The sequence below is a fragment of the Pinus tabuliformis genome, chromosome 4_2 (assembly GCF_031772625.1).
Source record: "Pinus tabuliformis cultivar Carrire ecotype Pingquan chromosome 4_2, CPIR1, whole genome shotgun sequence".
NCBI classification, from domain to species: Eukaryota; Viridiplantae; Streptophyta; class Pinopsida; order Pinales; family Pinaceae; genus Pinus; species Pinus tabuliformis.
In genome coordinates, this window is record NC_142304.1 from 1,059,965,193 (window position 1) to 1,059,977,873 (window position 12,681).

At 31.5% G+C, this 12,681-nt stretch overlaps 1 protein-coding gene across 1 annotated transcript; it reads right to left on the reverse strand.

Moving 5' to 3' along the window:
- Positions 1-8,607: 8,607 nt before the first annotated feature.
- LOC149173253 (uncharacterized) lies at positions 8,608-12,064 on the reverse strand. The gene is made up of 2 exons (XM_089427893.1): positions 9,380-12,064; positions 8,608-9,277 (listed from the first exon to the last, which is right to left on the reverse strand). The coding sequence occupies exons 1-2, from the start codon at positions 11,835-11,837 to the stop codon at positions 8,829-8,831; spliced, it is 2,907 nt and encodes a 968-aa protein (XP_089284019.1). The 5' UTR covers positions 11,838-12,064; the 3' UTR covers positions 8,608-8,828.
- Between the last annotated feature and the right edge of the window lie 617 nt (positions 12,065-12,681).

Below are 12,681 nucleotides of genomic sequence, written 5' to 3' on the forward strand. Positions count from 1 at the left end.
TTTTCCAGATTGGAGGTATAAGACTCCTTTTGTAAATGTTGATTGTACTTCTTCTTTCTCATGCCACTTAATGAATGAAGTCTTCCCAATTGATCGAGCAGGGCCCGGAGACGTAGTCCAAATTGGACAAACTCCATTATCAAGTCTCTTGTCTTCTTTCGTGCTTTTATGTGTTTCTCCTCTTCTCTCATGTGCACATTAAATTTCTATGGTTAAGCTGCAATTTATCCATGTAATTATTTAATACATCTATAAGCAAAAGATCTTGAATCATTTTTAGAGGAAAAGAGAAAGAGAAATAATGAGGATTGAACCTAACTCTCTAAGAAACCATTAAGCCAAATCTTATTTTGGAGCTCACTAAGAAACCATTAAGCCAAATCTTTGTTTAAATTAAAAGGACAAAAGAGATTTATGTTTTTCTTTTTAAAGAATATTGCACATATTTCATATTTGGAAAAGGATTTGTTTGGGTGCAAGTAATCATGACTTCATTGATTTCAATAGTTGGTAGAAGAAATTTTAGAGGAAGGAAGGACCATAATAATCAAGGTGATACGCAGGAAGGAGAAAAGAAAATGTCAAATGTTTTAGATGTGGAAAAGTTGGTCACACTGTAGCTAATTGTAGAATTCCTTGGTAGAAAGTCAGTGAAAGGAGAGAACAATTGAATGAAAAGAAAGATCAACCACCACCAAATAAGGGGAAATCATCAGATTCTGCACATTATATGGTTTCTCATTGCAATTTTAATATTAATGATGTTATTAGTACTACATTTTCTTCATGTCAAGACAATGGATTCTGGATTCAGGTGTCACATGTCATATGACTTTTAGGAGAGATTTTTTTTAAACTTTTAGTGACCAATTTGATGGAGTAATATATTTTTCTAACAAATCTCAAATTAAGCCTTCAGGAATTGGATCCATTTGTTTGAAGATACCAAAGATTGCAGATTATGTTCTACAGGATGTCCTTTACATTCCACAATTTCAAAGAAATCTAATGTCTCTTACATATTCGGCAGTAATGGCATTCCATAAATATCTTCGATGGCATCATTGAGATACATAGAGCATCTGATCATACAGTCATTATGACTGGTGTTGAAGAAGGTACACTTTTAAAATTGAATGGCACATCATTTACTGTAATGAATTCTAATGATATTTCTGCTCTTTTAGCACACTAAAATGATACTCTATATTCTAGTTTATTATGGCATGCTCGTTTTGGTCACATTAACTATGACAATATCATAATTATGAGACAACAAGGTATAAAAGGATTGCCTACAATTCCAAGAAAGCTTACACCATGTGATGCTTGTATTTTGCAGAAACATTCTAAGTAGCATTTTCATAGTTCTTCTTCTAGAGCTTCAAGAAAATTAGGTCTCATACATTCAGATTTATGTGGTCCTATGCCTATTGCAACTGTCAATGGTAACAAATATATGTTGACATTTATTGATCATTATTCGAAAATGTGTTGGGTGTATTTGTTGAAAGATAAGTCACAAGTATTTGAAAATTTTAAAACTTTTCATTTGATGGTCAAAAATGAAACTCAACTAAACATTGGCATTCTCGGAATTGATAACAGTGGTGAATATACTTCTAATACTTTTGAAGAGTATTTAAAGGACAACAAAATCAAACATCAGACTACCATACCTTATAATCCACAACAAAATGGCGTTGCAGAACGTATGAATAAAAATTTGCTTAATATGGTTAGATCTATGATGTTCTTTAAGAATGTTAAGTTAATATTTTGGGGAGAAGTGGTGCTTTGTGTAGCTTATATTCGCAATCGTTGTCCTTTTTATGTCATCAATAATAAATCTCATTATGAAATGTAGTATACTCGTCTTCATGTTGTTCAACATTTTAGAGTCGTTGGTTCTCTATGCTATGCATTAATTCCTAAACATCAAAGCAACAAGTTGGGTGCTAAGAGTCGCAAATGTATTTTCTTGGGATATTCTGCTACTTCCAAATCTTACAGGTTGTATGATAAGGAGAAGAAGAAATTTATTCTTTCCAAAGATGTTGTTTTTCTTGAATGTGACAAAGATAATTCCATTGTTGATAGAAAACTGACTCATTTGGAGAAATTTTCGTCCAAAAAATTCTATTTTGAATCTGATAATGATGTTCCACATACTGAAGGGGGGGTTCCCATTCTAGATCAGTCTGTGGTTCTTCCATATTTTACTCATGAGAATGTTATTGCTGAAGAAAATTGGATGATAGTAATGTTTTTGCAGGACCAGAAATTGCTCTTGAAGAGCTTGTTCTTGAGCCTGTTTTTCAAGATGAGCAACCATCACAACCACTTCAACAACATTTATGAAGATCCACACGTATTCAGAGATTTCCAAGCAAATATGATGATTTTGAAATAGGAAATTCTTCTAAAGGTGATTCATGTAATGATTCTCATGACTGTGAATTCAATCATTGTACAATTAGCAAACCTAGTTGTTTTGAAGAAGCTACTAATTGTGATGAATGGAAGGATGCAATGAAAAAGGAGTATGATGCACTTATTAAAAATGGAACTTGGAGGTTATTGGATCCTCCCGCAGGTGTCAAACCTATTGGTTTCAAATGGGTTTATAAGTTTAAATACAAGACAGATGGCTTGCTTGATAAATACAAGGCAAGGCTTGTAGCAAAAGGCTACACTCAGAAGGAAGGTGTTGACTACACAGAGACATTTTCTCCTACAACAAAATGGGGCACAATCAGAACTTTTTTTTCTCTTGCAACTCAGAATAGCTGGAAGATACACCATATAGATTTTAAAACAACTTTTTTGAATGGCGATTTGAAGGAGGATGTTTATATGTTTCAATGAAAAGGTATTGCTGCCAAAGGCAAAGAAAAAATGGTATGTACGTTAGTGAAGGCTTTGTATGGACTAAAACAAGAATCTCGTGCATGGTATGAAAAGTTAAATGAACACCTTCTCAAGTTGAATTATAATTTATTTGATCTGGATGATGCGACTCTTTTTGTTAAGAAAATTGGAAAGTCAATTGTATATTTGGTTGTGTATGTAGATGATTTGGTGATCACAGGAAAAAAATAATGACTATATAGCATCCGTTAAAAGAGAATTATTGAAAGTTTTTTACATGAGAATTTGGGTTTATTACATTATTATTTAGCGATTGAATTTGATCAGAAACCCAAAGACATTTTCATTTCTCAGAAAAATTATATTGGACAAATTTGGGATGTAAGATTGTACTCATGTCGCTACTCCTATGGAGCAGAATTTGAAGCTTGCTTCCACTGAAGGAAGTATGTTTTACGATTCAATAAAGTACAGGCAACTTGTTGGAAATTTGAATTTTTTAACTACTACTCGACCTGACATAGCTTTTGTTGTAGGGATACTTTCCAGGTTCATGCATCAGCCATGTGAAGGTCATTGGAATGCAACAAAGAGAGTGCTCAAGTATTTGAAAGGAACTCTTGGATTAACACCCATCAATTGGAGATCATGCAATCAATTTGTTCCTGTTGATTCTACCACCGAATCCGAATATGTTGCAGCAGCTCAAGCTACAAAAGAAATCATTTGGCTTTGCAAAATACTTGAATATTTGCAGGAGAAACAAAAGGCTTCAACTCCACTACTTATTGACAACTCTTCTGCAATTCAGTTGGCCAAGAATCCCAAGTTTCATGATCAAAGCAAGCATATTAACACCAAATATCACTTGATTCGACATTATGTAGAGGCCAAAGTTATTCATCTGACACATTGTCCTACTTCAGAGCAGATCACAAACATATTTACAAAGGCACTAGGACGTGAAAAGTTTGAAAAGTTTAGAATGTTACTCGACATGTTAGATGTCCCTTCAAATTAAGGGGGAATGTTAACTAATCCTTCGAGATTGTTATTGTACAATATAGAATATCGAATTACAAAAAATGATTATTATTTATATTAATATATTAACAAAATTAATATATATTTAAATATATAAATGAATATATTATTGTTAATATAATAAAATTTTCTTTAAAATGATTATTATTATTATTATTATTATAAAAAATATTATTATTAATATACGTGTATCAGCGTATATCAACCACATTTATTAATGTGGTTGTGTTAGTTTAATTAGGCTCCAAACTCTCTCCCTATCTCAAATATTTTTGAAACATTTTATTTTTAGTAGAATATTTTTATCCACCAGAAACACATTAATGAAATTCATATTTGGTCTTAAATAATTAAAAACATAGGACAATAAATTATATTTCTTTTAAAATATCAAAATCTAAATCTTCAACTTATAATAATATTTGTGCTACTCAATTTTACCAAATAGCTACATAGAAATGTCTTTCAAGCCTAATTCCTTCTAGATCTATGACAGTTATGTGTCTAGTATAATTCTTAACAAATTTGAGGATAAGTTATTTGTGCCATGTACATATTGATATTGTTCCACAATTTTAACTTCATAGTGTTACTATAAAGGAGTAACACATTAGATATGTGGAAAAGTAGAGAAAACTTAATGTTGTTCAACATATTTTTGCTCTTTATTTTGATTTATAGCTTCACAAATGTTCTTCAAACAAAACCATTGCTCTATAATCTCTTAAAGAACATGTAAAGTTCTACAAGTAAAACCAAATTGTAGTTTGTTTTATTGTAGATATAATAACATTTATATGCATAAAGTTTTCATAAGACAGACTAGAGATTTTATAGTTATAAAAAAATAATCTTCATAACTTATGTAACTTTGTTTTTATTTACCTAGAAATAGAAATGCATATAGAAGGAGATGGAGTTGTGCTTGATGCATTATTATTAATATTAATAATTTTTTTAATATTAATAATAATATTTATATTATTATATTAAGAAAATTAATATATTAATTATATATATATATATATATATATATATATATATATATATATATATATATATATATATTATTAATATATTCCCAATCCATAATGGTAGAATCTATGTTGGCTACACGTTATGCTTGAAGAAACTAATTCCAGGATGTAAATCAACCATATTTATTAATGTGGTTGTGTTAGTTTAGTTAGGCTCCAAACTCTCTCCTTATCTCAAATCTTTTTGAAACATTTTATTTTTAGTAGAATACTTTTATGCACCAAAACCCCATTAATGAAATTCATATTTAACCTTAAATAATTAAAAACACAGGACAACATTTTTTTTTGTTAAAAATATCAAAATCTAAATCTTCAACTCATAATAATAATTGTGCTACTCAAATTTACCAGGTAGCTCCATAGAAATATGTTTCAAGCCTAATTCCTTCTAGATCTATGACAGTTATGTGTCTAGTGTAATTCTTAACAAATTTGAGGATAAGCTAGTTGTCCCATGTACATATTGATCTTATTCAGCAATTTTAACTTCATAGTGTTAGTATGAAGAAGTAACACATTAGATATGTGGAAAAGTATAGAAAACTTAATCTTGGTCAACATATTTTTGCTCTTTATTTTAATTGATAGCTTCATAAATGGTTGTGGAAACAAAAGTACCATTGATTTGTTCTATAATCCCTTAAAGAACCTGCAAAGTTTTTGGTATATTTATATGGCCAAAAAAATACAAGTAAAACCAAATTGTAGTATGTTTTATTGTAGATGTAATAAGATTTATATACATAAAATTTTCAAAAGACAAAGATAGCAGATTTTATAGTTGTTAAAAAAATTGATCTTAAAAATTTATGTAACTTTATTTTTACACACACTTTTGTCTGACAATAGAAATGCATATAGAGGGAGATGGGATTGTGCTATTATTATTATTATTATTATTATATCTTAACAGAATTAATATATTAATAAAGTTAATATATATTTAAATGTATCAATGAATATACTAATATTAATATAATATAATTTATTTTTTAAATTATTATTATTAGTATTAGTTTAGGACTTTCTGCGTAACTCAAACACATTTATTATTGTAGTTGTGTTAGTTTAGTTAGGCTCCAAACTCTCTTCCTATCTCAAATCTTTTTGAAACAATTTATTTTTAATAAAATCTTTTTATGCACCAAAAATATATTAATGAACCTCATATTTGGTCTTAAATAATTAAAACATGGGACAATAAATTATATTTCTTAAAAATATCAAAATCTAAATCTTCAACTCAGAGTAATAATTGTGCTACGCAATTTTACCAAGCAACTCCATAGAAATATGTGTCAAGCCTAATTCCTTCTAGATCTATGACAATTATGTGTCTAGTGTAAATCTTAACAAATTTGAGGATAAGTTGTTTGTGCGATGTACATATTGATCTTATTCCGCAATTTTAACTTCATAGTGTTACTATAAAGGAATAAGACATTAGATATGTGGAAAAGTATAGAAAACTTAATCTTGGTCAACATGTTTTTGCTCTTTATTTTAATTGATAGCATCATGAATGGTTGTGGAAACAAAACCATTGATTTGCTCTATAATCTCTTAAAGAACATGTAAGGTTCATGGTATATTTATATGGCCTAAAGAATACAAGTAAAACCAAATTGTAGTGTGTTTTATTGTAGATGTAATAAGATTTATATGCATAAAGTTTTCATAAGACAATGATAGGAGATTTTATAGCTGTAAAAAAAAATGATCTTCATAGCTTATGTAACTTTATTTTTACATGCACTTTTGCCCAACAATTGACATGCATATAGGAGGGGAGGTTGTCCTAGAAATATTATTATTAATATTAATATTATTTTTTTAATATTAATAATAATATTTATATTAATATATTAAAAAATTAATATATATATATTTAAATATATCAATGAATATATTAGTATTAATATAATATAAATTTTTTAACCATTATTATTATAAACAATATTATTATTAATATTATTAATATACGTCTATCGGTGTATATCAACCACATTTATTAATGAAGTTGTGCTAGTTTATTTAGGCTCCAAACTCTCTCCCTATCTCAAATCTTTTTGAAACATTTTATTTTTAGTAGAATATTTTTATGCAACAAAAACACATTGAAATTCATATTTGGTCTTAAATAATTAAAAATATGAGACAATAAATTCTATTTCTTAAAAATATCAAAATCTAAATCTTCAACTCATAATAATAATTGTGCTACTCAATTTTACCAAGTAGTTCCATAGAAATATGTCTCAAGCCTAATTCCTTCTAGATCTATGAAAGTTATGTGTTTAGTGTAATTCTTAACAAATTTGAAAATAAGCTATTTGTGCTATGTACACATTATCTTTTTCCACAATTTTAACTTCATAGTGTTACTATAAAAGAGTAAAACATTAGATATGTGGAAAAATATAGAAAACTTAATCTTGGTCAACATATTTTTGCTCTTTATTTTAATTGATAGCTTCATGAATGGTTGTGGAAACAAAACCATTGATTTGTTGTATAATCTCTTAAAGAACCTGTAAAATTCTTGGTATATTTATATGGCCTAAAAAATACAAGTAAATCCAAATTATAGTGTGTTTTATTGTAGATGTAATAAGATTTATATGCATAAAGTTTTCATAAGACAAAGATAGGAGATTTTATAGATGTAATAAGATTTATATGCATAAAGTTTTTATAGGACAAAGATAGGAGATTTTATAGTTGTAAAAAAATTGATGTTCATAATTTATGTAACTTTTATCTTATTAATAATAATATTTATATTAATATATTAACAAAATTAATATATTATATATATATATATATATATATATATGAATATATTATTTTTAATATAATATAGTTTTTTTATTTTATTTTATTATTATTATTATATGTTTATCTGCATATATCAACCATGTTTATTAATGTGGTTTTGCTAGTTTAATTAGGCTCTAAACTCTCTCCATATCTCAATTTTTTTGAAAAAAAAAAATTTAGTAGAATATTTTTATGTACCAAAAAGACAATAATAAAATTCATATTTGGTCTTAAATAATTAAAACCATAGGACAATAAATTATATTTCTTAAAAAATATCAAAATCTAAATCTTTAACTCATAATAATAATCGTGCTACTCAATTTTACCAAGTAGCTCCATAGAAATATGTGTCAAGCCTAATTCCTTCTAGATCTATGACAATTACGTGTCTACTGTAATTCTTAACAAATTTGAGGATAAGCTAGTTGTGCCATGTGCATATTGATCTTATTCCGCAATTTTAACTTCATAGTGTTACTATGAAGACGTAACACATTAGATATGTGAAAAAGTATAGAAAACTTAATCTTGGTCAACATATTTTTGCTCTTTATTTTAATTGATAGCTTCATAAACGGTTGTGGAGCAAAAAATACCATTGATTTTCTCTGTAATCTCTTAAAGAACCTGCAAAGTTCTTAGTATATTTATATGGCCAAAAAAATACAAGTAAAACAAAATTGTAGTGTGTTTTATTGTAGATGTAATAAGATTTATATGCATAAAGTTTTCATAAGACAAAGATAGGAGATTTTATAGTTGTAAAAAAAATGATCTTCAAAGCTTATGTAACTTTATTTTTACACACACTTTTGTGTGACAATAGACATGCATGTAGAAGGAGAGGGGACTAAGACTAATAAACAACTTTATTTTTACTCACACTTTTGTCTGACAATAGACATGCATGTAGAAGGAGAGGTGACCAAGACTAATAAACAAGTTGCAACCTGAAAAAGGCGAATAAAACTCAAACTACATGTATCTAATGACAATGCACTCAAATTACTTTATGGTTTAGTGACAAAATTACCACCCTCTTACAACACTCTAGAATGTAGAAGAAATTTGGTCTTCGCTAGTGATGTTGTGATATGTACTTGCATCACCTAACAAATATGTGGAATTTGAATGGGATTCTGGAATGCCAACAATTCCTTGAAAGGTGTCTCTAATAGATTGGAGTGTACGCACAATGTCCACCATAGTAGGTCGTTCTTCAGGAGAATCTTTTGTGCAAAACAAACCCATACTTATGGATTGACTAAGGCAATTGAGATCCTTATCTACTTGAGTGCTTGTACTAGTTCTTCTTAGTAAACTCTTGTCCACCACTTCTCCTAGTTGATTTGGAAAATTGTTACCCACCCATTTCTGCAAGTTCATTCCTTCAACAAATATGTTGTTGGTTGGCTTCTTTCCAGTCAACATCTCCAACAATATGATTCCATAGCTATAAACATCACCTTTTGTTGTGACATGTCCACCCAATCCATATTCTGCATTCAACCATTCTCATCATAAGATGTTTAATTCAAAATGTTTGATAAAAATATGAAACTCATAACATTGTATAGTATGTCATTCTATTCAAATAATACCTGGAGGAATGTAGCCTGCAGATCCCTTAAGAGCAAGTGTAGAAGTGAGAGTGGAATCCTCATAATTTGCAAAGCATATGGTTGCAATCCCAAAGTCTATTACATACGCTGTCATGTCTTCACCAAGAAGCACATTGTTTGGTTTCAAATCACAATGGATCACTTGCATGAAACAATGGTGATGGAGATACACCATGCCTTGGGCAATGTCTATTGCTATATTCAACCTTTGTAGCAATGTCAAACCACTTTCTACTCCAGCATCAGGATATAACCATTTTTCTAAGCTTCCATTTGGTATAAATGGAAATATCAAAGCTTTCACTTGGAGATCTGAATAGGAGGTTATGATTCTAATCAAATTACGATGCCTAACTCTACCCAAAACTTTGCATTCTTTTTTAAAACTTTTGTGAGCTCCCTCATTTTCCAAATCAAGAAGCTTGATTGCAACCATTGTGCCATTGTTCAAAACCCCTTTGTACACTTTCCCAAAACTACCCACTCCTAACAAGTTGGAATCACTAAATCCATTTGTTGCAGCACTGAGCTCTCCATAGGAAATCCTTTGGTGTCCCATATTTAAGGATGCCCCAACCTCTATAGGGATATTCCTCTTGTGATTTAGTCTACACAAGATTCCTAGAAATAAACACAATACAATAGCGATGACAACTATAACAATAAGCATGACAATTTTTCTCAAATGAGAAACACTACTATGTTTGTGATTAGAGCATAGAGACAAATTTACCCAAGGTCCACAAAGACTAGGATTTCCCATAAATGATGTGGCACCAAGCTTTTTGAAAACTCCACCTTTTGGGACCTCTCCTGACAAGTTGTTGAAAGAGAAATTCATTTGAATGAGCATTTTGAGATTTGCCAACACTGTGGGTATTCCACCTGACAAATTGTTGGAGGAGAAATCCATGTTTTGAAGACTTTGAAGTTCACCGAGTGAGACTGGGATCAGACCTTCAAGTGCATTGTAAGAAAGATTTATGTATTCGAGTTCTTTGCAACTTCCAAGCCCACTTGGAATGTAACCAGTTAGTCGATTTGCAGAAACATCTATAGCTTGAAGCATAGTCATTTTGCTTAATTCCAAAGGCAAGGGGCCTTCTAATAAATTGTTTGAAAGGTTGAAATAGAAAGCTAAATTTGCAAAGCCTGCAACCTCAGGGGGTATGTCACCACTAAGTTGGTTGTATGATAGGTCTAACAGTAGTAAGTTCACACATTTCCCTAAATTCGCAGGGATTTTTCCTGATAGTTGGTTCATGTTAAGATATAGATATCTTAATTGATAAAGGCTAGCAATAGAATTGGGAATCCTTCCAGAAAGATTATTATAATGGATATCCAAAAGCCCTAAACTTTTGAGTTGCCCAATTTCCATTGGAATATTTCCTCGTAAATGATTCTTTCCCATAAATAGCCTTTCCAACTTCTGAAGCATTTTAAGTGTGGCTGGGATTGTCCCCGTAAAAGAATTACCTTGTAAATCAAGAAATGTTAAACCAGATAGGTTTCCAATATGTGGAGGTATTTCCCCATATAATTCATTTTCTTGCAAGTTCAGAGAGTATATTTCTCTTGAGAGGCTGCCTATAGAAAAGGGCAAACGTCCCGTGAGACGATTATAACTTAAATCTATAAAATTTAAGGTGGAGCAGTTAGTAAGCACAGTCAGAATGGGGATGCTTGTGCTGCTACCGCTAACCAGTTGATTCGCGCCTAGGTCGAGTAATTGGAGCTGCGTCAACTTACCCAACTCCATGGGCACCATTCCCCAGAGCTGATTGTCATCTAAGTCGACCAACTGAAGGTTTGTACAATTGAAGAGGGATGCAGGAATGGTGCCACTCAACTGATTAACACCCAGATACAGTGCAGTCAACCGTGTGTTCTTGCTACACAATTCGGCGGGAATGTGACCAGTCAACTGGTTAAGGGTGATATCCAATAATCCAAGATTGGTGAAGTTGGAAAAGAAAGATGGGATTTGTCCTCTGAGATTGTTAAGACCCATTGATATATAGTTGATTTGGCTTAGCATACCCAATTCCAAAGGGATAGTCCCATGAAAGCTGTTGCGAGACAAGTCTATCGCGTTCAAAGAGGATATGTTTCCCAAGCAGGCCGGTATTCTCCCCGTCAAACTGTTAACTCCTAAGGCAAGGGTTTCTAACTTGGGGAGAACACATAGTTCTTGGGGAATACTTCCTGATAGATTGTTATTGGCCATAGAAAACATCGATAGTCTGCGGCACCTACCAAGATTGGGCGGAATAGAACCCTGGAGTTGATTCAGATACAGGTAAAGCTTCTTTAAGCGAAACAAATTTCCCAATTGATAGGGAATGTGACCCTGGAAACTGTTATTGCCAAGGTCAAGTATTCTAAGAAAGGAGAGATTGCCTAGAAAAGGAGAGATTGTACCTTGTAATTCCATGTGCGACACATTGAGAGAAACCACTCTCTGCCTGCGCCGACTGCATATGACACGTGTCCATTTGCAGAACGAAACGTTGCGTTTCCACGACGTGGTTAGTAGTGAGTGAGATGGATGATAGGTGATTGCAGAGAGAAATGCAAGGAGAGCCTCTTCATCGGAAGCATTGCCGTGATGAGGATGCCGGTGGTCTGACAACCGAAGGGCGGAAGAAAATATGGAGGGAGTGAGTATGAGAATGGAAAAGAAAAGAGGAAAAGTAAAGGCCAAAAAAGAGAGGGGGCGTTACAGATCTGCATCTTCTTCTGCTCTCACAGGAATGGGAATGGTTTGAGTTTGTTGGTTTATTTATAAATAAAGATTCTGACGTTATTGCGTGGTGATAAGGATGAGAAATACAAACGTAACAGAGACGGTGGAAATGTTGGGTGGGTGGGTGGGTAGGCTAATTTTCCAAATCAAAACAAAACAGCATTGGGTGGGTGGGTGGGTGAGTGGGTGGGTAATTTTCCAAATCAAAACAAAACAGCATAATCAAAAGATGCTTGACTTTAATAAAATCAATCTAGAAGTATCGTCCGACTTATTAAATTTTTACAACGAAGTAAATGAGCGTGAAAATATTTGAGTGTTTCCAGAAAACTTTATACTTTAAAACGTTGAATGGCCCACCTCCATGGAAAATGAGGTCGATAGTCATAACACATCTTTACAAGTAAGAAAAAGTTTTGGGCCCCACTTTCCATAAAAATTAAGGGAAGGCTTCATATTTTAAAACAATTAAGTCAATAGTTATGGGACCTCGTACCTCCAAACTTTACGAGTGGAGAAGTCGTGTAAAGAG

Coding starts and splice junctions, on each gene's coding strand:
- LOC149173253 (XM_089427893.1), bottom strand. CDS start 11,837: ATGGAATTACAAGGTACAATCTCTCCTTTTCTAGGCAATCTCTCCTTT. Junction 9,278..9,379: donor TGCAGGCTACATTCCTCCAG/GTATTATTTGAA, acceptor GGTTGAATGCAG/AATATGGATTGGGTGGACAT.